This window comes from Oncorhynchus nerka, linkage group LG8, assembly GCF_034236695.1.
Source record: "Oncorhynchus nerka isolate Pitt River linkage group LG8, Oner_Uvic_2.0, whole genome shotgun sequence".
Classification (NCBI taxonomy): Eukaryota; Metazoa; Chordata; class Actinopteri; order Salmoniformes; family Salmonidae; genus Oncorhynchus; species Oncorhynchus nerka.
Window position 1 is genome coordinate 16,294,218 of NC_088403.1, and position 24,386 is coordinate 16,318,603.

At 47.0% G+C, this 24,386-nt stretch overlaps 1 protein-coding gene across 1 annotated transcript in view; it reads right to left on the reverse strand.

The window, feature by feature from the left end:
- The window catches only part of nrf1 (nuclear respiratory factor 1), a 37,481-nt gene that overhangs the window by 11,657 nt on the left and 1,438 nt on the right, over nt 1-24,386 (reverse strand). The window contains 9 exon segments of the mRNA XM_065021445.1: nt 1,257-1,414; nt 3,932-4,030; nt 4,898-5,101; nt 6,891-6,901; nt 7,083-7,230; nt 16,208-16,348; nt 22,659-22,785; nt 23,138-23,252; nt 23,899-24,135. Of these exon segments, the coding sequence (XP_064877517.1) occupies nt 1,257-1,414; nt 3,932-4,030; nt 4,898-5,101; nt 6,891-6,901; nt 7,083-7,230; nt 16,208-16,348; nt 22,659-22,785; nt 23,138-23,252; nt 23,899-24,109 (1,214 nt within the window). The 5' untranslated portion in view covers nt 24,110-24,135.

Sequence of the window (24,386 nt, forward strand, 5' to 3'; positions counted from 1 at the left end):
ACACCCCTGTACCAGCATCCTGCATTAAGCTCACAGAGAGCCCCTCCCCCAAGCAGTGCAGCAGGAGATGTGTGCATTGTGCACGTTGTTTACAGAATGACATTCTCCCAATCTCAAAATGTTTCTGCAGGTTTCATTTAGTTTGGATGTTTTTAGATTGACACAGTGTGTTACGTAATGACATTCTGTAACAACATTATACCATGGTTACAGAGTTTATATTTGATTTAACATTTAAATATACAGTTTAGTCTCACTGACATCAAATCTATTTCACAAGAGAAACTTGTTAGAGATGGCAGCAGTCACTGAGGACTGTCAGTAGCTAAAAAGATACACACTGATAACTGTGTAGGTCAAAAGATACACACTGATAACTGTGTAGGTCAGAAGATACACACTGATAACTGTGTAGGTCAGAAGATACACACTGATAACTGTGTAGGTCAGAAGATACACGCTGATAACTGTGTAGGTCAGAAGATACACACTGATAACTGTGTAGGTCAGAAGATACACGCTGATAACTGTGTAGGTCAGAAGATACACACTGATAACTGTCAGTAGCTCTTGGGTAAAACACATGTATTGACAAAGGAAGGCCGATGTCCTGCAGTCCTTGCCAGTGAGTATCTTTACTCTCAGTATTCAGCTAATGGGTCCACAGGCCATGAGGGCATCATTCACCAACTAGCCCACAGTAGTCGAACCAATAGCAGTCCGCTGTGGAGCCTGGGGGAATTGAGATGTTTTATAAAAGCGCCAGAGGCACAGCCCACGGGTCACCTGACCAACAGGGCTCTGCCTCGTCCTATCAGAAGGTCCGTATGAAGTTGTGCATTACGTCATGAAGCCAGGCCCAGTTGGTCACATTTTTGACTGCACTAGGCCTTTAAGTAAACATGGATGGGTCATCCAATGGCTGTGGTATCTGTGTGTTGTCATTATGAAGGCTGGTCCCCCAGACTAAGTACTCTCAATAGTCACCTACTCCCAGACTCAGTGCAGATACAGCATTTGGCCTGATAGTCCACAATGCTGTAGAGTTGTACATTTTCTTCACCTGGCTGGACGACCCTGCTTGTCCCTTTAGACCAACCCCCTAGAACACGCCCTACCCGTTAAGTGCCATGGTGACGGTGTGCCCTAATGAACACGCCCTACCCGTTAAGTGCCATGGTGACGGTGTGCCCTAATGAACACGCCCTACCCGTTAAGTGCCATGGTGACAGTGTGCCCTAATGAACACGCCCTACCCGTTAAGTGCCATGGTGACGGTAGCTCCCTGCTGCATCTCCTGGGAGGCGGCGACAGCGGCCTCAGCGAGGGACGCGACCGCCTGATTGGCCTCGGACGACTGTGTGGTCTGTATGGTCATCTCCCCACCCTGCAGAGTCGCCCAGTTCTGCTCAACCTGGCCAGTAAGGAGGGATGGAGGGGGAAGGAGGAAGAAAGAGAGAGAGGGAGGGATGGAGGGGGAGAGAGGGAGGGAGGGAAATACGATAGAAGGAAGAGGGTAAGAGAGAGGGAGAGAAAAAAAGATGGTAAGAGGTGGAGAGAGGAGGGGGAGAGGGGGGTGAGAGCAAGTGAGAGATGGAGAGAGGAAGTCGTAAGAGAGATGGAGAGAGTAAGAGAGGGGGAAAGTGACAGAGAGAGGCAGAGTTAGGGTGTTTCTACACTACGACAAACAAAAACGAGTGTGATTGTGATCCTTCAACAAACATTTGTCGTAGTCAATGAACATAAAATGTGAAGTAGATCTGCCGCTTACAATAAACTGTGGCGACACCTCCATCGGTAACGTGCGACACACCGACATATTCTGGTGAAGAGTAGAGAGAACTTGCTATTCAGCAATGATATTGAAACAGAGTATGAAGTTGCATTTCAGGGTTACAGAACAGTAAACATGACGTGTTCCTCAGCAAGAGATCAAGGCATAGTGATATGACAATCCTACAAATACCAGATCATGCAAATTACAATAAAAATGTTTTGTTGGCCAACATATTCAGACAACGCATAAAAGCTTTTTCTTTTGTTGATTAAAATGATTAAAAGCTTTTTTTCCTCCCCAATTTCATGGTATCCAATTGGTAGTTAATCTTGTCCCATCGCTGCAACTCCTCTATGGACCCTGGAGAGGCGAAGGTCGAGAGCCATGCGTCCTCCGAAACACGACCCCGCCAAGCCGCTCTGCTACTTGACACACTGCTCGCTTAACCCTGAAGCCAGCCACACCAAATGTGTCGGAGGAAACGCCGTACAGTTGGCGACTGAAGTCAGCATGCATGCCCCCGGCCTGCCACAAGGAGTCGCTAGTGCGCTATGGGACATGGACATCCCGGCCGTCCAAACCCTCCCTTAACCCGGACAACGCTGGGCCAATTGTGTGCCGCCTCATGGGTCTCCTGGTCGCGGCCGGCTGCGACACAGCCCGGGTTCGAACCCGGGTCTGTAGGGACGCCTCTAGCACTGCAATGCAGTGTTTTAAACCACTGCGCACTCGGGAGGCCAGAACGCATAAAAGTGGAGTATTATAAAATTGTGTTTAAAACCAAAGCCTTGTATTGATCATCTCTTGAAAATGAAATAAGACAAACCAATAGGATTATTTATCCATGCGTGCACATCTATGGCTAGCAGTATCGCCGGATCCCAGAGTGTCAGGTATACCACAGTGTTGCATGTTGTACAACACTTAACATAATGAAACAAAAACAAGACTGATTTCTATGGCGCTTTTTACATTAGCGCAGGGTTTTTTCTGGATCAAAAAAGGGCTTAGGTGGTGGGCGTGGCAACGGGCGCAGTCAGCCCGTAGGCACAGCTGAATTTAAAAGGCCCTCATCTTGATGGTGTACAGTATTATTTGCATTTTAAGCCAATTTCCCGCAGTTCTACACATTTCTCCATGGAGCTGAGATCATTTTCAGGAGGTTTTAAAAGTTAATTTCCTGCAGTGCTCACATTTCTCCATGGAGCGGAGATCATTTTTCGGGGGATTTTAAATGTTAATTTTCTGTAGTTCTACACATTTCTCCATGGAGCTGAGAGAAGATATTGCAGTTTTAAAGCAAATTTCCTGCAGTTCTGCCATGGTTAATGCTGTGTTATTTTGCTCAAACATAATAAAATCAATACCGCTAAAGTGATTGTTAGTTCTCAAAGATCATATTCTAATATATATATATATATATCTATTGTCTTTTCTACATCTGTTATATTTGTCGTTTAAGTTTACATTGAAAAGTGTTTTTCCATCCTGAAAATCTATAAAAAATAAAAACGTTTTTCTCCCTCACTGTATGGACTTAGGTGACCCGATAAAACGTTTAGGCGGCCCGCCCAAGGATTTCAATGGCAGAAAAATCCCTGTCAGCGCTTTAAATAGTAAGGGGGAAATCACCTCATCCATGACCAATGTGTAGAACCCACCTGGGTGTGGTCTGGACTGCCCCTTTGCGCCAGAAAGCTCACCACACATCAACTATTGCCGAGGAGAGGTGAGGAATGATATATGCCAATTAGGAATCAGGAGATGGTTAACATTAGCATCTCAAAAAGAGGAAACGCTGTCTGCACACTGCAGAAAAACGACCTTCAGGCTTTAAACGCCATCAAAATCATTGAGTATTTATTTATTTATTCTAAAAGTGATAAGGTGTAAAGGGGCATATTGCCTAAAAGTGTGTAATGGAGCCAGTTAGAGAAACCTTTCAGCTACACACTATGTTCACTACTCTGGAGACAGTAACATCTAACACTCCTCACATAATAGTAGTAACACACCTCACACAGAGGAGGGACTGCCATTACAACCACATACAGTCATCAGATAGGAGAATCAGGTGTCTCTACAAGTGTGTGTATTTGTAAGTGTGTGTGTGTGTGTGTTCTGAGAGACTGATGAGGTGTGTGGTGTGTGTACCTCTCCATCGTTCACAGTGTAGTTGACCTGGGCCACGGTCACTGTTCCTGGCAGCTCTGAGGCATCGGCCAGAGTGGCCACCGTCTGCCCTGTGCCCACCTGAGGGGCAGAGAGGGAAAAAGAGAGGGAGAGAGAAGATGGTGGAGAGAGAGAGAGAGAGAGGAGTGGGGAAAGGGAGATTACAATGGGCAGCCTGGCTTGAGTACAAAACAGCCAAATCCTTCCCATGGATTATATCCCTCCAAATCATCATCCAGGGCATCTTTTAATCACTGCCTAGAGAGGGGGAGGCCCCGCGGCCCGCCTAGAGAGGGGGAGGCCCCGCGGCCCGCCTAGGAGAGGGGGAGGCCCCGCGGCCCGCCTAGGAGAGGCCCCGCCGGCCGCCTAGAGAGGGGGAGGCCCCGCCGGCCGCCTAGAGAGGGGGAGGCCCCGCCGGCCCGCCTAGAGAGAGGGGGGCTTGCCGGCCGCCGAGAGAGGGGGAGGCTCCGCCGGCCCGCCGAGAGAGGGGGAGGCCTGCCGGCCACCGAGAGTGGGAGGCCTTGCGGCCGCCTAGAGGGAGGCCTGTGGCCGCTTAGAGAGGGGGAGGACTGCGCCATCTGGATCCTTAGTAGAGTTGCAAAATTCCGGAAACACACCCAAAGTTCCCAGGTCTTTCCAAAATCCCAGTTGGAGGACTCCCAGGTTGGTAAGTTCCTCCCAGCTTATTCCCTTCTGAGTCAGGGAATCCTCCAATCGGGATTTCTGAAAAACCTGGGAACTTTGCGAACGTTCCCGGAATGTTGGGACCCTAATCTTGACTTGGAGTAGGGTTAAGTTGCCCCTAGACGCTGATCTTGGGTCAGTTTAGCATTTCCCCAATAAAAAATAAGCTGATCTTAGATCTGTTCTTAGGGGAAACTTTCCCCCGGAGCTTGACCAAATATTGGTTAAGGTGGATCCTATATCTGTACCTATGGGGAACCTGACCTGTATGAGGGAGACGGTGCCGTCGGGGTTGCTGATGGTCTGCACCACGGTCTGTGAGGGCACCAGGTGGGTGATGCTGTGGGTGGCTGTCGTCATGGCCGTGTGCTGTGGCACCTGGTCCTCAAAGGCGTACAGCAGGTCCTCGCGTCCATGCTGCTTGTAGCAGTTCTTCACGATGGTCCGCAGCGCCTGCGTCCACGACACCTAGCAAGGGGCACCACAACAAAAGGAGATGTTATACAAGGGGACTGGTAGATTGGGTTTCAAGAGTATAGGAAACACAAACCAGACAGAATTACGATACGTTTCACTGTAGTTTAACTTTACTAATTGATATAGTGGAGTGAAACGGAGCTGAATTCAGTCTGGGCTTTAGTTGCAATACTTAAATAATTTCCTTGCAATGATATTCTGATGGTATACTTTTTTGTATATGGTTGTATTTTATGTAAAAAAGTAACTCACGAAACAAAATGTACATTTGTATTCATTGATACCTAAGCTACCTAAGTTGGATTGTCCCTGGTAGAACTCTGTCCCACCAAGTTATTATAGTTGGATTGTCCCTGGTAGAACTCTGTCCCACCAAGTTATTATAGTTGGATTGTCCCTGGTAGAACTCTGTCCCACCAAGTTATTATAGTTGGATTGTCCCTGGTAGAACTTGTCCCACCAAGTTATTGTCCCTGGTAGAACTCTGTCCCACCAAGTTATTATAGTTGGATTGTCCCTGGTAGAACTCTGTCCCACCAAGTTATTATAGTTGGTCCCTGGTATTGTCCCTCTGTCCCACCAAGTTATTATAGTTGTTGTCCCTGGTAGAACTCTGTCCTACCAAGTTATTATAGTTGGATTGTCCCTGGTAGAACTCTGTCCCACCAAGTTATTATAGTTGGTCCCTGGTAGAACTCTGTCCCACCAAGTTATTATAGTTGGATTGTCCCTGGTAGAACTCTGTCCCACCAAGTTATTATAGTTGGATTGTCCCTGGTAGAACTCTGTCCCACCAAGTTATTATAGTTGGATTGTCCCTGGTAGAACTCTGTCCCACCAAGTTATTATAGTTGGATTGTCCCTGGTAGAACTCTGTCCCACCAAGTTATTATAGTTGGATTGTCCCTGGTAGAACTCTGTCCCACCAAGTTATTATAGTTGGATTGTCCCTGGTAGAACTCTGTCCCACCAAGTTATTATAGATTGTCCCTGGTAGAACTCTGTCCCACCAAACTCTGTTATTATAGTTGGATTGTCCCTGGTAGAACTCTGTCCCACCAAGTTATTATAGTTGGATTGTCCCTGGTAGAACTCTGTCCCACCAAGTTATTATAGTTGGATTGTCCCTGGTAGAACTCTGTCCCACCAAGTTATTATAGTGGATTGTCCCTGGTAGAACTCTGTCCCACCAAGTTATTATAGCTGGATTGTCCCTGGTAGAACTCTGTCCCACCAAGTTATTATAGCTGGATTGTCCCTGGTAGAACTTGTCCCATTATAGTTGGATTGTCCCTGGTAGAACTCTGTCCCACCAAGTTATTATAGTTGGATTGTCCCTGGTAGAACTCTGTCCCACCAAGTTATTATAGCTGGATTGTCCCTGGTAGAACTCTGTCCCACCAAGTTATTATAGTTGGATTGTCCCTGGTAGAACTCTGTCCCACCAAGTTATTATTCTCTAACCGTCTCCACTCAAAATACCTTTTAACCTCCACAACGTCCTACCTCTCTACCATATTGAACATTGTAATGATACCAGGGAGGCAATCCTCCTACCTCTCTACCATATTGAACATTGTAATGATACCAGGGAGGCAATCCTCCTACCTCTCTACCATATTCAACATTGTAATGATACCAGGGAGTCAATCCTCCTACCTCTCTACCATATTCAACATTGTAATGATACCAGGGAGTCAATCCTCCTACCGCTCTACCATATTCAACATTGTAATGATCCCAGGGAGTCAATTCACAGGGAAAGTGTGTTTCAACCTACCCTCTGGTCCTCTGGCCACCAGATGGGCTTGCAGCCCCAGCCAGGCTTGCCCTCAATCCATCCTACCTCTCTACCATATTCAACATTGTAATGATCCCAGGGAGTCAATTCACAGGGAAAGTGTGTTTTCAACCTCACCCTCTGTTTAACACAATGTAATCCTCACTAGATGCGCAAACCTGGAGGGACCACCTGGACGCTGCTGAAAAACATTTTACACGTTGGCCCAGGGGATGTCCTCTGGCCACCAGATGGGCTTGCAGCTCTCCTTGCCCCAGCCAGGCTTGCCCCTGCCCGTCGAATACTTCAACATCTCTGGGATGAACGCTCGCAGCTGGGCCTGACCAGAGGAAACAAGATACGGGGGTGAGTGGTGCCCTTGACTAGGGGGAGGAAAGAGGCACTGATTACCTACCTGCAGCTTGCTGACGTGGACTGGGCCCAGAAATAGGATTTCTAAAAAGGAGACCACACTGCACTGAGGTCTATCTACAGGCCAGTCTATGACTGAGGCTCCAGTCTGCCTCCCTGACTGATGAACTAACACAATCTTGGCCTAATGGCTCTGAACTTGGGTGGCACTAGATGGAAGAAAACAGACTGAAACCTGGAGGGACCACCTGGACACCAGAGGAGATTCAGCAATAACATGTTCTTTCCTTCAGTGAGATTAACATGTTAACAGACTGAAAAAGGAGATTCAATTTAACATGTTAACAGACTGCTTAGACACCAGAGGAGATTCAGCTGAGATTAAAATGTTAACAGACCTGCACCAAAGATTCAGTTCAATAACATGTTAACAGACTGCTGTAGACCCCAGTGAGATTAACATGTTAACAGACTGCTGTAGAACCAGAGGAGATTCAATTCAATAACATGTTAACAGACTGCTGTAGACACCAGAGGAGATTCAGTGATTAACATGTTAACAGACTGCTGTAGACACCAGAGGAGATTCAGTTCAATAACATGTTAACAGACTGCTGTAGACACCAGAGGAGATTCAGTTAACAGATTAACCATGTTAACAGACTGCTGTAGACACCAGAGGAGATTCAGTGAGATTAACATGTTAACATGAACAGACTAGACACCAGAGGAGATTCAGTTCAATAACATGTTAACAGACTGCTGTAGACACCAGAGGAGATTCAGTGAGATTAGCATGTTAACAGACTGCTGTAGACACCAGAGGAGATTCAGTTCAATAACATGTTAACAGACTGCTGTAGACCCCAGAGGAGATTCAGTGAGATTAGCATGTTAACAGACTGCTGTAGACACCAGAGGAGATTCAGTGAGATTAACATGTTAACAGACTGCTGTAGACAGAGGAGATTCCAGTTAACAGACTGAGATTCAGTTAACAGAGATTAACATGTTAACAGACTGCTGTAGACACCAGAGGAGATTCAGTTCAATAACATGTTAACAGACTGCTGTAGACACCAGAGGAGATTCAGTGAGATTAGCATGTTAACAGACTGCTGTAGACACCAGAGGAGATTCAGTTCATTCATGTTAACAGACTGCTGTAGACCCCAGAGGAGATTCAGTGAGATTAACATGTTAACAGACTGCTGTAGACACCAGAGGAGATTCAGTGAGATTAACATGTTAACAGACTGCTGTAGACACCAGAGGAGATTCAGTGAGATTAACATGTTAACAGACTGCTGTAGACACCAGAGGAGATTCAGTTCAATAACATGTTAACAGACTGCTGTAGACACCAGAGGAGATTCAGTGAGATTAACATGTTAACAGACTGCTGTAGACACCAGAGGAGATTCAGTTCAATAACATGTTAACAGACTGCTGTAGACACCAGAGGAGATTCAGTGAGATTAACATGTTAACAGACTGCTGTAGACACCAGAGGAGATTCAATTCAATAACATGTTAACAGACTGCTGTAGACACCAGAGGAGATTCAGTGAGATTAACATGTTAACAGACTGCTGTAGACACCAGAGGAGATTCAGTGAGATTAACATGTTAACAGACTGCTGTAGACACCAGAGGAGATTCAGTTAACAGACTAACATGTTAACAGACAGACTGCTGTAGACACCAGAGGAGATTCAGTTAACAGACTGAGACCCCAGAGGAGATTAGTGAGATTAACATGTTAACAGACTGCACCAGAGGAGATGTAGTTACTGCTGTAGACACCAGAGGAGATTCAGTGAGATTAACATGTTAACAGACTGCTGTAGACACCAGAGGAGATTCAGTTCAATAACATGTTAACAGACTGCTGTAGACACCAGAGGAGATTCAGTGAGATTAACATGTTAACAGACTGCACCAGAGGAGATTCAGTTCAATAACATGTTAACAGACTGCTGTAGACACCAGAGGAGATTCAGTTTCAGTTCAATAACATGTTAACAGACTGCTGTAGACACCAGAGGAGATTCAGTGAGATTAACATGTTAACAGACTGCTGTAGACACCAGAGGAGATTCAGTTCAATAACATGTTAACAGACTGCTGTAGACACCAGAGGAGATTCAGTGAGATTAACATGTTAACAGACTGCTGTAGACACCAGAGGAGATTCAGTTCAATAACATGTTAACAGACTGCTGTAGACATTCAGTTAATGTTAACAGACTGCTGTAGACACCAGAGGAGATTCAGTTCAATAACATGTTAACAGACTGCTGTAACATTCAGTTAACATGAACAGACTGCTGTAGACACCAGAGGAGATTCAGTTCAATAACATGTTAACAGACTGCTGTAGACACCAGAGGAAATTCAGTTCAATAACATGTTAACAGACTGCTGTAGACACCAGAGGAAATTCAGTGCAATAACATGTTAACAGACTGCTGTAGACACCAGAGGAAATTCAGTGGTAGTTTTAAACCAGTAGTAGGTGGATGATGTTTCATTCATTCTCCCTACTGTTTAACACCAGAGGAGATGGTGTGACTGTAGACACCTTCAGTACATGTTACTCACCAGAGGAGATTCAGTGAGATTAACATGAACAGTTAACAGACTGCTGTAGACACCAGAGGAGATTGAACAGACTGCTGTAGACACCAGAGGAGATTCAGTTCAATAACATGTTAACAGACTGAAGACACCAGAGGAGATTCTGATTGCTTGTTAGACACCAGACTCATCCAAACTATTGCATAAGAGGCCTCCTCATTTATTTATTCTGATTTTCCCCCTCTTCCTGGGAGATGAAGGGGGTGGAACACACACACGCCTTACCAGTCCCCTGTGCGTGTGGTATGTGTGTGTCTTCCCAGCTGGGGTGGGTTTCGTCGCAATGTCCTCAGTGTCCCTGGTAATACTGGGGTCGGGGTAGGGATGGGGCCACTGCAGCATCTACCCACATTGACATCACTGAGTAAATATGGCTAAAAATAGAATCACCACACAGCTATCCAGTTTGCTCTGTGTTCTGAGAGAGTAGACAAAATGGCGGTGCCTTGACTGGCTCTGGATGGTCTGAAACATGGATAGGTAACCTCTGGTGACAACATATCATACCATAAATTGTTTTTGAGAAAGCCATTCTGACCAGTCTTCGTCTCCGTCCTGCTGTAGTTGCAGCCAGTGAATTAGCGCTTGGAGAAACCCTCTCAAAAACAACAGAAACACATTTGTCAGAGTTTATAAAATGGAGACCGACAAAGACTACGTTTACTAATGTAGCAGGTAGCAACAGCTATAGTAAGCTCCTCAGTGCCTCTGTTTCTCCACCTGTAGCTGGTGAATTGGGGGACAGATGGCCTAATTAGTGACTGTGTGTGGCGTTAACCCCCCTCCCTTTAGTCTAATCCGGCAGGCTATCAGCAGCCAGCCACCCCAAACCCAAAGAGCTGTAATTATGGACTGGCTCACCCTGGCTGGTCTCTTGACTCACCTGCTGCTCCTAGGCTCTCCATACCACCAGCCACCAGCCTCGTGAACTCCCCAAAACCCGCCAGATGAGCCTCTCCAGGGATAGTCAGGCTGACTCCCCTTCCCTGGTTGTCACTCAATCCCTATCCATCTTACCACCTCTTATTTGAGCCTTTCTCCTGGCACAACCATGTCTTCCACTCCACTACTATATTTAACCTTTACATGTATACAGGTTTGTCTCATTGAGATCATCTCTTTTGAAAGAAACACCTATTCAGCAGAGTAGAAGTCGACAGACTGCATCTCCACAAAACGCACACTCTCCCGTCACTCTGGCCCCAGCCAGGTGAGTGTCCTGGGATACTGCTTTGACCTGGCTCTCCAGGTGCTCCAGAACCCCCCCCAGTGCAAAACCTGGAAACTTACAAATCAGCTGGCTAGACAATCTGGACTCTCTCTAAAATTATCTGCCGCCATTGTTGCAACCCCTATTACCAGTCTGTTCAACCTCTCTTCCGTATCGTCTGAGATCCCTAAAGATTGGAAAGCTGCCGCCGTCATTCCCCTCTTCAAAAGGGGGTGACACTCTAGACCCAAACTGTTACAGACCTATATCCATCCTACCCTGCCTTTCTAAAGTCTTCGAAAGCCAACTTAACAAACAGATCACTGACCATTTCGAATCCCAACATACCTTCTCTGCTGTGCAATCTGGTTCCCAAGGTACTAAACGATATCATAACCGCCATCGAAAAAAGACAGTACTGTGCAGCAGTCTTCATCGACCTGGCCAAGGCCTTCGACTCTGTCAATCACAGCATTCTTATCGGTAGACTCAACAGCCTTGGTTTCTCAAATGACTGCCTCGCCTGGTTCACCAACTACTTCGCAGACAGAGTTCAGTGTGTCAAATCGGAGGGCCTGTAGTCCGGCTGACTCTTTTCTCTGTATATATCAACGATGTCACTCTTGCTGCGGGTGATTCCCTGATCCACCACGACACCATTCTGTATACATCTGGCCCTTCTTTGGACACTGTGCTAACAAACCTCCAAACGAGCTTCAATGCCATACAACACTCTTTCCGTGGCCTCTAACTGCTCTTAAAACGCTAGTAAAACTAAATGCATGCTTTTCAACCGTTCGCTGCCCGCACCCGCCCGACTAGCATCACTACTCTGGAAGGTTCTGAATATGTGGAACTCTACAAATACCTAGGTGTCTGGCTAGACTGTAAACTTTCCTTCCAGACTCATATTAAACATCGACAATACAAAATTAAATCTAGAATCGGCTTCCTATTCCGCAACAAAGCCTCCTTCACTCACGCCGCCAAACATACCCTCGTAAATCTGACTATCCTACCGATCCTCGACTTTGGCGATGTCATTTACAAAATAGCCTCCAACACTCTACTCAGCAAACTGAATACAGTCTATCACAGTGCCATCCGTTTTGTCACCAAAGCCCCAAATACCACCCACCACTGCGACCTGTATGCTCTAGTTGGCTGGCCCTCGCTACATAGTCGTCGCCAGCAGCACTGGCTCCAGGTCATCTATAAGTCTTTGCTAGGTAAAGCTCCGCCTTATCTCAGCTAACTGGTCACCATAACAACACCCACCCGTAGCACGCACTCCAGCAGGTATATCTCACTGGTCATCCCCAAAGCCAACAGCTTTTTTCCATCTATGTAACATTGCAAAAATCAGAAACTTTGTCCAAAAATGATGCAGATAAATTAACCCATGCTTTTGTTACTTCTAGGTTAGACTACTGCAATGCTCTACTTTCTGGCTACCCGGATAAAGCACTAAATAAACTTCAGTTAGTGCTAAATACGGTTGCTAGAATCCCGACTAGAACCAAACATTTTAATATTACTCCAGTGCTAGCTTCCCTACACCGGCTTCCTGCAAGGCAAGGGCTGATTTCAAGGTTGTACTGCTAACTGCCGTACATACCTACACGTACGCTACAGTCACAAGACGCAGGCCTCCTAATTGTCCCTAGGAGTTCTAAGCAAACAGCTGGAGGCAGGGTTTTCTCCTATAGAGCTCCATTTTTATGGAACGGTCTGCCTACCTATGTCAGAGACGCAAACTCGGTCTCAACTTTTAAGTCTTTACTGAAGACTCATCTCTTCAGTGGGTCATATGTAGTCTGGCCCAGGAGTGTGAAGGTGAACGGAAAGGCTCTGGAGCAACGAACCGCCCTTGCCGTCTCTGCCTGGACGGTGCACCTCTTTCCACTGGGATTCTCTGCCTCTAACCCTATTACAGGGGCTGACTCACTGGTGCTCTTTCATGCCGTCCCTAGGAGGGGTGCGTCACTTGAGTGGGTTGAGTCACTGATGTGATCTTCCTGTCTTGGGTTGTGCCGTGGCGGAGATCTTTGTGGGCTATACTCGGCCTTGTCTCAGGATGGTAAGTTGGTGGTTGAAGATATCCCTCTAGTGGTGTGGGGGCTGTGCTTTGGCAAAGTGGATGGGGTTATATCCTTCCTGTTTAGCCCTGTCCGGGGGTATCATCGGATGGGGGCACAGTGTCTCCTGACCCCTCCTGTCTCAGCCTCCAGTATTTATGCTGCAGTAGTTTGTGTGTCGGGGGGCTAGGGTCAGTTTGTTATATCTGGAGTACTTCTCCTGTCTTATCCGGTGTCCTGTGTGAATTTAAGTATGCTCTCTCTAATTCTCTCTCTCTCTCTCTCTCGGAGGACCTGAGCCCTAGGACCATGCCTCAGGACTACCTGGCATGATGACTCCTTGCTGTCCCCAGTCCACCTGGCCATGCTGCTACTCCAGCTTCAACTGTTCTGCCTGCGGCTATGGAATCCTGACCTGTTCACCGGACGTGCTACCCTTTCCCAGACCCATTATTTGACCATGCTGGTCATTTGTGAACATCTTGGCCATGTTCTGTTATAATCTCCACCCGGCACAGCCAGAAGAGGACTGGCCACCCCTCATAGCCTGGTTCCTCTAGGTTTCTTCCTAGGTTTTGGCCTTTCTAGGGAGTTTTTCCTAGCCAACGTGCTTCAACACCTGCATTGCTTGCTGTTTGGGGTTTTAGGCTGGGTTTCTGTGCAGCACTTTGAGATATCAGCTGATGTACGAAGGGATATACAGTGGGGCAAAAATGTATTTAGTCAGCCACCAATTGTGCAAGTTCTCCCACTTAAAAAGATGAGAGAGGCCTGTAATTTTCATCATAGGTACACGTCAACTATGACAGACAAAATTAGATGTGAAGCATGGGGGTGGAAACATCATGCGTTGGGGCTGTTTTTCTGCAAAGGGACCAGGACGACTGATCCGTGTAAAGGAAAGAATGAATCGGGCCATGTATCGTGAGATTTTGAGTGAAAACCTCCTTCCATCAGCAAGGGCATTGAAGATGAAACGTGGCTGGGTCTTTCAGCATGACAATGATCCCAAACACACCGCCCGGGCAATGAAGGAGTGGCTTCATAAGAAGCATTTCAAGGTCTTGGAGTGGCCTAGCCAGTCTCCAGATCTCAACCCCATAGAAAATCTTTGGAGGGAGTTGAAAGTCCGTGTTGCCCAGCAACAGCCCCAAAACATCACTGCTCTAGAGGAGATCTGCATGGAGGAATGGGCCAAAATACCAGCAATAGTGTGTGAAAACCTTGTGAAAACTTACAGAAAAATGTTTGACCTCTGTCATTGCCAACAAAGGGTATATAAAGTATTGATATAAACTTTTGTTATTGACCAAATTGACCAAACCAACTTATTTTCCACCATAATTTGCAAATAAATTCATAAAAAATCCTACAATGTGATTTTCTGGATGTTTTTTTATTCTCATTTGGTCTGTCATAGTTGAAGTGTACCTATGATGAAAATTACAGGCCTCTCATCTTTTTAAGTGGAAGAACTTGCACAATTGGTGGCTGACGAAATACTTTTTTGCCCCATTTGATTTGATCACCTCCTTTGGCCGACCATTCCTTCCATTTCTCTGCTGCCAATGACTGGAACGAATCGCAAAAATTGGAGACTGATACTTCCCTCACTAACTTTAAACATCAGCTAACCGATTGCTGCAGCTGTACATAGCCCTTCTGTAATTAGCCCATCCAATCTACCTACCTCATCCCCATATTGTTTTTATTTACTTTTCTGCTCTTTTGCACACCAGTATTTCTACTTGCACATCTATCACTCCAGTGTTAATTTGCTAAATTGTAATTACTTCGCTACTATGGCCTATTTATTGCCTTACCTCCTCACGCCATTTGCACACACTGTATAGACTATTTTCCTCCCATTTTTTTCTCCATTGTGTTATTGATTGTACGCTTGTTAATTCCATGTGTAACTCTGTGTTGTTTGTGTCGCACTGCTTTGCTTTATCTTGGCCAGGTCGCAGTTGTAAATGATAACTTGTTCTCAACTGGCCTACCTGGTTAAATAAAGGTGTTCTCAACTGGCCTACCTGGTTAAATAAAAAAAATAAAACCACCTTCCGTAACCCCATTGCCAACCAGCTTTGGCAGAGTGAAGTAAGGCAACAGATCCTCCTCCCCTCAACTCATAAAAAAACACACAAAAACAACAACCATCGAGATTCTTCCTGGTTCTATAACGCCTGCCCCAGAGGAGACAGGATTGGCCGCTCTTCTCCCTGTGGGCCCTGTGATTGGCTGTTTCTATCCCTGCGGACTCAGTGATTGGCTGCCTCTGTCCCCTCGTCCTGGGGTAGTGTCTCTGAGGGCGATGTATGGTACCAAGTCTCTGATGATGACGATCCAATGACTGTGTCAGCAGTGAAGTAAACAAGCTAGTGCCACTTGGGATGATGACTACTCTGTGAGCCATCTCTGGGCTATGTTCATTAGGGCACAGCGAAGCAAAACACTTTGGAATGGAAAAACAAAAATGAGTGCCTCTTATTTTTTGGATAAATTCAGATAGCACCTCCCTGTTTCAGTCCGCTTCGTGCCTACAGAACAGAACTCTGAATGCTGTGTCCTGGTCCACACTACTTTCTCTCACATACTGGACTGGCACCACACCCTGATAGCCAAATGGAGGATATCTGCCTCTTAAACGGGCATATCGGAAAGCCTTGTTTGGCTCATTGTAGATTCCAAATCTGTCTCATGAAAATATTAGATTACAAACTAGATTAAAATAGGATCTATAGTTCTAACGAGCAACTCATGCTGGAGAAACTAGTGGCAACTATCATCTTGAGAACAGGTGAAAACCTTGACGAAATTGACCTAAAAGGGGCATTTGACCTTGAAGCATGTCATTTTCTAGCGTAGCCAACGCATTAAACCATAGTCTGAGCAGTGAGGGATTTATAACCAACTGGCTCCATCTGCTGGCCAGACGAGGGTTCTCATCTCACCCATAAACATGAATAAATATAGCTGTGTGTGTCAAGTGTATCATCTCTCTATGGGCTCACCTGTGTCATCTTGTCCACAGAGACAGGGATGCCATCAATGGTGAGGGGGGGCAGCTCGGAGGTTAGTTCCCCCCCGGGGGGTGCGTGCTCGGCCAGGGCGTTCTCCAGGTCCTCCAGGATCATGCCCTTGTACTTCCTCACCTGCAGGGAGAAGGAGGAGGGGTAGGAAAAACATAGGTTAGTGGACGACCCAGAGTAGGGGGCAAAGGTCAAGGGAAGGTTATCCCTAACCTTGTAAAAGCAGTCTGAGAACCAAACGTTGTGACATAGTGAAAATTGCAGGCTAGGGCTGGGCGATATGGCCAAAACCTCATATCCTGACATAGGTCAATTCATATCCCGATAACGATACATATCACGATATAGCACATTTTCTGTCAATTCAATGAATAAATAGTTTATATAAAATGACCACACGTAAAGGCCCATTTCTTATTACATTTTGAATTAAACTCAACAAATAAAGGTACTTACTCATATTTGATTTATTTTATTTAGAACCTTTGTGCAAATTTTCAATTAAGCACGAAACAAAATATAAAATATTAGTTTTTAAAATCAACAACAAAAAAGGTAAATAGAAAACACTTCAACTAATAGTTGCAAACAAAATAAATATAGGCCTAAAATATAGGCTGTCATTGAAAATAAGAATTTGTTCTTAACTGACTTGCAGACTTTTTAAATAAAAGTTATTATTAAATAAAATAAAAAACATATCAATTTGCATTTGGTACCTTGGGTCAAAACTCACGAAACGGCTGTTTCTCGACCGTGTAAATTGGGGCCATGTCTTTGCAGATGTAAGTTGTAACGGCAGCTGTTACCTCCTTCCATCTTCGTGATTCTTTGCCATATGCTGTGCCGCGGGCAAAAGCCTCTTGCCATGTCTGAGTCAGGGGTTTGTTTTGAGCACTAGACTGTACTTTTTGGGGTCTCATCCATAGACTCTCTCCATACCGTTTCACATGATTATTGTGTAGGTGGTAAGAGGTTAGTGGTGTTTGAGCCTGTTGTTGGGACTGGCCTGTTTCACATGATTATTGTGTAGGTGGTAAGAGGTTAGTGGTGTTTGAGCCTGTTGTTGGGACTGGCCTGTTTCACATGATTCTTGTGTAGGTGGTAAGAGGTTAGTGGTGTTTGAGCCTGTTGTTGGGACTGGCCTGTTTCACATGATTCTTGTGTAGGTGGTAAGAGGTTAGTGGTGTTTGAGCCTGTTGTTGGGACTGGCCTGTTTCACATGATTCTTGTGTAGGTGGTAAGAGGTTAGTGGTGTTTGAGCCTGTTGTTGGGACTGGCCTGTTTCACATGATTATTGTGTAGGTGGTAAGAGGTTAGTGGTGTTTGAGCCTGTTGTTGGGACTGGCCTGTTTCACATGATTCTTGTGTAGGTGGTAAGAGGTTAGTGGTGTTTGAGCCTGTTGTTGGGACTGGCCTGTTTCACATGATTCTTGTGTAGGTGGTAAGAGGTTAGTGGTGTTTGAGCCTGTTGTTGGGACTGGCCTGTTTCACATGATTCTTGTGTAGGTGGTAAGAGGTTAGGGGTGTTTGAGCCTGTTGTTGGGACTGGCCTGTTTCACATGATTCTTGTGTAGGTGGTAAGAGGTTAGTGGTGTTTGAGCCTGTTGTTGGGACTGGCCTGTTTCACATGATTCTTGTGTAGGTGGTAAGAGGTTAGTGGTGTTTGAGCCTGTTGTTGGGACTGGCCTGTTTCACATGATTCTTGTGTAGGTGGTAAGAGAGGTTAGTGGTGTTTGAGCCTGTTGTTGGGACTGGCCTGTTTCAGGTGGTATTAGTGCTGCTTGTGATAGGTGGTAAGAGGTTAGTGGTGTTTGAGCCTGTTGTTGGGACTGGCCTGTTTCACATGATTCTTGTGTAGGTGGTAAGAGGTTAGTGGTGTTTGAGCCTGTTGTTGGGACTGGCCTGTTTCAAATGATTCTTGTGTAGGTGGTAAGAGGTTAGTGGTGTTTGAGCCTGTTGTTGGACTGGCCTGTTTCACATGATTCTTGTGTAGGTGGTAAGAGGTTAGTTAACTGGTGTTTGAGCCTGTTGTTTGAGCTGGTCTGGACTGGCCTGTTTCACATGATTCTTGTGTAGGTGGTAAGAGGTTAGTGGTGTTTGAGCCTGTTGTTGGGACTGGCCTGTTTCACTTTTCTTGTGTAGGTGGTAAAAGAGATGTTAGTGGTGTTTGAGCCTGTTGTTGGGACTGGCCTGTTTCTTACATGATTCTTGTGTAGGTGGTAAGAGGTTAGTGGTGTTTGAGCCTGTTGTTGGGACTGGCCTGTTTCACACGATTCTTGTGTAGGTGGTAAGAGGTTAGGGGTGTTTGAGCCTGTTGTTGGGACTGGCCTGTTTCACATGATTCTTGTCACTAGGTGGTAAGAGGTTAGTGGTGTTTGAGCCTGTTGTTGGGACTGGCCTGTTTCACACGATTCTTGTGTAGGTCGTAAGAGGTTAGGGGTGTTTGAGCCTGTTGTTGGGACTGGCCTGTTTCACATGATTCTTGCGTAGGTGGTAAGAGGTTAGTGGTGTTTGAGCCTGTTGTTGGGACTGGCCTGTTTCACATGATTCTTGTGTAGGTGGTAAGAGGTTAGTGGTGTTTGAGCCTGTTGTTGGGACTGGCCTGTTTCACATGATTCTTGTGTAGGTGGTAAGAGGTTAGGGGTGTTTGAGCCTGTTGTTGGGACTGGCCTGTTTCACATGATTCTTGCGTAGGTGGTAAGAGGTTAGTGGTGTTTGAGCCTGTTGGGACTGGCCTGTTTCACATGATTCTTGTGTAGGTGGTAAGAGGTTAGTGGTGTTTGAGCCTGTTGTTGGGACTGGCCTGTTTCACACGATTCTTGTGTAGGTGGTAAGAGAGGTTCTCTGCCTGGTCACTGTTTGAGCCTGTTGTTGGGACTGGCCTGTTTCACTGATGATTATTGTGTAGGTGGTAAGAGGTTAGTGGTGTTTGAGCCTGTTGTTGGGACTGGCCTGTTTCATATGATTCTTGTGTAGGTGGTAAGAGGTTAGTGGTGTTTGAGCCTGTTGTTGGGACTGGCCTGTTTCAGCCTGATTATTGCAGTAGGTGGTAAGAGGTTAGTGGTGTTTGAGCCTGTTCTTGGGACTGGCCTGTTTCACATGATTCTTGTCCTGGTGGTAAGAGGTTAGTGGTGTTTGAGCCTGTTGTTGGGACTGGCCTGTTTCATATGATTCTTGTGTAGGTGGTAAGAGGTTAGTGGTGTTTGAGCCTGTTGTTGGGACTGGCCTGTTTCACATGATTCTTGTGTAGGTGGTAAGAGTTACCTGTTTGAGCCTGTTGTTGGGACTGGCCTGTTTCACATGATTCTTGCGTAGGTGGTAAGAGGTTAGTGGTGTTTGAGCCTGTTGGGACTGGCCTGTTTCACATGATTCTTGTGTAGGTGGTAAGAGGTTAGTGGTGTTTGAGCCTGTTGTTGGGACTGGCCTGTTTCAACATTCTTGTGTATGTGGTAAGAGAGGTTAGTGGTGTTTGAGCCTGTTGTTGGGACTGGCCTGTTTCACATGATTATTGTGTAGGTGGTAAGAGATTAGTGGTGTTTGAGCCTGTTGTTGGGACTGGCCTGTTTCACATGATTCTTGTGTAGGTGGTAAGAGGTTAGTGGTGTTTGAGCCTGTTGTTGGGACTGGCCTGTTTCACATGATTATTGCGTTTGGTTTGAGGTTAGTGGTGTTTGAGCCTGTTGTTGGGACTGGCCTGTTTCACATGATTCTTGCGTAGGTGGTAAGAGGTTAGTGGTGTTTGAGCCTGTTGTTGGGACTGGCCTGTTTCATATGATTCTTGTGTAGGTGGTAAGAGGTTAGTGGTGTTTGAGCCTGTTGTTGGGACTGGCCTGTTTCACATGATTCTTGTGTAGGTGGTAAGAGGTTAGTGGTGTTTGAGCCTGTTGTTGGGACTGGCCTGTTTCACATGATTCTTGTGGAGGTGGTAAGAGGTTAGTGGTGTTTGAGCCTGTTGTCAGAACTCTGACCTGCAACACATCTTGTAGAGGACGGTTTTCTGGTCCGTGTCAGACTTGTCATAACCAAACCACGTCCATCTGACAGAAGTCTTTTAGGTACGAGCTCCTTGTCTCCGTGCTCTGGGCCACGTTCACTCTCCTCCATGTTTGTTTGTGTTGCAAATTTCCTTCTGCAAAGCGTCATCCAATTGATGAAAAATATTGCCGTAAATTGTGTGATTAGGCACAAATCTCAGATCAGAAGACAAACCCCTTAAATAATAACCTTAACCACTAGGAAGAAAAAATGTTTGGGGGTAAATATCTGTCGACACTGATATTTCCTTCTTTTCCTTGAGGTAAGGAAAGGAAAAGCCCCCGTCGAGTGAAGACGATGTTTCAGTCTACTGCTTTCACCAATCACAGATCAGCGTTTACTTCAACCAATGAAGGACAGAAGAGCGGATGCACTGAGAAAAGTTGAACTGGGCCATTGATTTAACCCCAATGTAAGGCAGGAACAGTGAACACAAACCCCTTATATGAAACACTAACTCCCTTTCTTCTGTGTTACAGATTCAGCCAAACATTATGAGGCGTTAACACATCCTCTGTGTATGTGGCAGACGTGTGTCTGTGTGGGAGACGTGTGGCAGACGTGTGTCTGTGTGGGAGACACGTGTCTGTGTGGGAGACACGTGTCTGTGTGGGAGACGTGTGGCAGACACGTGTCTGTGTGGGAGACGTGTGGCAGACACGTGTCTGTGTGGGAGACGTGTGTCTGTGTGGGAGACGTGTGGCAGACACGTGTCTGTGTGGGAGACGTGTGGCAGACACGTGTCTGTGTGGGAGACGTGTGGCAGACACGTGTCTGTGTGGGAGACGTGTGGCAGACGTGTGTCTGTGTGGGAGACGTGTGGCAGACGTGTGTCTGTGTGGGAGACGTGTGGCAGACGTGTGTCTGTGTGGGAGACGTGTGTCTGTGTGGGAGACGTGTGTCTGTGTGGGAGACGTGTGTCTGTGTGGGAGACGTGTGTCTGTGTGGGAGACGTGTGTCTGTGTGGGAGACGTGTGGCAGACGTGTGTCTGTGTGGGAGACGTGTGGGAGACGTGTGTCTGTGTGGGAGACGTGTGGCAGACGTGTGTCTGTGTGGGAGACGTGTGGGAGACGTGTGTCTGTGTGGCAGACGTGTGTCTGTGTGGGAGACGTGTGTCTGTGTGGGAGACGTGTGGCAGACGTGTGTCTGTGTGGGAGACGTGTGTCTGTGTGGGAGACGTGTGTCTGTGTGGGAGACGTGTGGCAGACGTGTGTCTGTGTGGGAGACGTGTGGGAGACGTGTGTCTGTGTGGGAGACGTGTGGGAGACGTGTGTCTGTGTGGGAGACGTGTGTCTGTGTGGGAGACGTGTGTCTGTGTGGGAGACGTGTGTCTGTGTGGGAGACGTGTGTCTGTGTGGGAGACATGTGGCAGACGTGTGTCTGTGTGGGAGACGTGTGTCTGTGTGGCAGACATGTGGCAGACGTGTGTCTGTGTGGGAGACGTGTGTCTGTGTGGCAGACGTGTGTCTGTGTGGGAGACGTGTGTCTGTGTGGGAGACGTGTGTCTGTGTGGGAGACGTGTGTCTGTGTGGCAGACGTGTGTCTGTGTGGGAGACGTGTGTCTGTGTGGGAGACGTGTGTCTGTGTGGGAGACGTGTGTCTGTGTGGGAGACGTGTGTCTGTGTGGGAGACGTGTGGCAGACGTGTGCCTGTGTGGCAGACGTGTGTCTGTGTGGGAGACGTGTGTCTGTGTGGCAGACGTGTGTCTGTGTGGGAGACGTGTGTCTGTGTGGGAGACGTGTGTCTGTGTGGCAGACGTGTGTCTGTGTGGGAGACGTGTGGCAGACGTGTGCCTGTGTGGCAGACGTGTGTCTCTGTGGCAGACGTGTGTCTGTGTGGGAGACGTGTGGCAGACGTGTGCCTGTGTGGCAGACGTGTGTCTGTGTGGGAGACGTGTGCCTGTGTGGCAGACGTGTGTCTGTGTGGGAGACGTGTGTCTGTGTGGGAGACGTGTGTCTGTGTGGGAGACGTGTGGCAGACGTGTGCCTGTGTGGGAGACGTGTGTCTGTGTGGCAGACGTGTGTCTGTGTGGGAGACACGTGTCTGTGTGGGAGACGTGTGGCAGACACGTGTCTGTGTGGCAGACGTGTGTCTGTGTGGCAGACGTGTGTCTGTGTGGCAGACGTGTGTCTGTGTGGCAGACGTGTGGCAGACACGTGTCTGTGTGGGAGACGTGTGGCAGACGTGTCTGTGTGGGAGACGTGTGGCAGACGTGTCTGTGTGGGAGACGTGTGGCAGACGTGTCTGTGTGGGAGACGTGTGGCAGACGTGTCTGTGTGGGAGACGTGTGGCAGACGTGTCTGTGTGGGAGACGTGTGGCAGACGTGTCTGTGTGGGAGACGTGTGGCAGACGTGTCTGTGTGGGAGACGTGTGGCAGACATGTTTCCACTCACCACATTCTCCAGCGGCGCAGCACCAAACACCTTGAACAAAGCGTTGGGCTTGGAGGGAGAGATGCACAGAACTATGGCCTGTTGGCCAACTCTGGTGGTGTACTCATCCAGGGTGGCTCGCAGTTTCCTACAGACACAAAAACACCAGGAAAATCACTCTAACGTGCTCTTTCTAGTCACGGGGACTATAAAAACAAATAGCCATGATAAATGACTGTCATTCCATACTTGGATTAAAATAAAGTACCCCCTTTCAGAAAAAACGAAATAATTACAACTAAGTAAAGTGGGATACTAATAGGATACTGTTCAGAATGACAAGAGAAAGAGGCAGGCCTAGGAACAGTGGGTTAACTGCCTGTTCAGGGGCAGAACGACAGATTTGTACCTTGTCAGCTCGGGGATTTGAACTTGCAACCTTCCGGTTACTAGTCCAATGCTCTAACCACTAGGCTACCCTGCCGTTCTGGGCCACTCACCTCAGAAGGCGTGTCTGTTGTCTCTTGCGGATGGACGGGTTGGACTCGAAGATGTGGGGCCTCTTGCGTTTCTTGCCTGTTGCTACGGCAGCAGCTGCAGCCATACCTACTGGGCCTGTGAATAGAAATAAGACAGTTGACATGGAGCAGTTAGCATTAGTGGTCTGACAGCACCATCTGCTGGTCAGTTATGTACATTACAACATGCATATGAAAAATTATCTATGGATAGGAAAGACAACTACTCTTTTAGGTGAGGGGATCAGTTCAAATACTTGTCAATGTCATGTCTGAAATAAGTAGTTGGGGAAAAGATTCAGAAGAGTGTTGAACCCCCAAACTCAACTTTGGACCTGGATTCCAGGTCTACTGTATTTTCTTTCACTGTTCCCCTCTAATCAGGGACCAATTTAGACCTGGGATACCAGGTGTGTCCTCAATTAATGATCAAGTAGAAGAGAAAACCAGCAGGCTCCGGACCTCACCGGGTCAGAGTTGAGTACCCCTGGTGTAGATAGACATGTTATGTATAGAGCTGGTTATGATTGCCTACTCTACATGACAGGCAACCATGTCTTTCTGTTTACCACAGCATTCTGTAATTTTCATAAGGCGTGACCCTGATACAAGGGCCCCATGACCTAGCTTTGGCAGAACAGATCCAGTAACCTCTTCAAGACAGAGAACAAAGCGCTCATTTCACTCTGCTACTATACTGTCCTCCATCATGCCAAAGACCCCTCTCATTGGCCAGGGCTCACCTGCAGCTGCCAGGTGCGCGGTCATCTGGTCATTGCCGGCCGAGTGAAGGATGTCGGAGTCATCATAGGCGTCGTCGTCAGGGGATGAGGGAGAGTCCTCGTCGGCGCTCAGCATGCTGTGATCTGTGTACGTGGCCACATGTACCTGCTGCACGGCGTGCTCCTCGATGGTGGTCATGTGTTCAGTCTGGTGAACGTTGTGGTCCTCCATGGCGTGGTGCTAGCCTCAAACACTAACTGAAGAGAAAATAACTTATTCCATTCATTTTTTTTGGTGTCTCGGTATGTAACAACCTGACACCACACACACAACATACTGGGACGGCCATAGAGAAGAGCTCCTGCCTCCTGGAGCAGAGTTGGGGTTTATGTGCTTTACTGCAATAGTTAGCACATGGGATATTGATGCAAGTAACCCAGAGACACACACGCGCCATTCAGGGGTGTGTATAGGCCTACACCCACTTCTACTGTGATACTATCCCAGA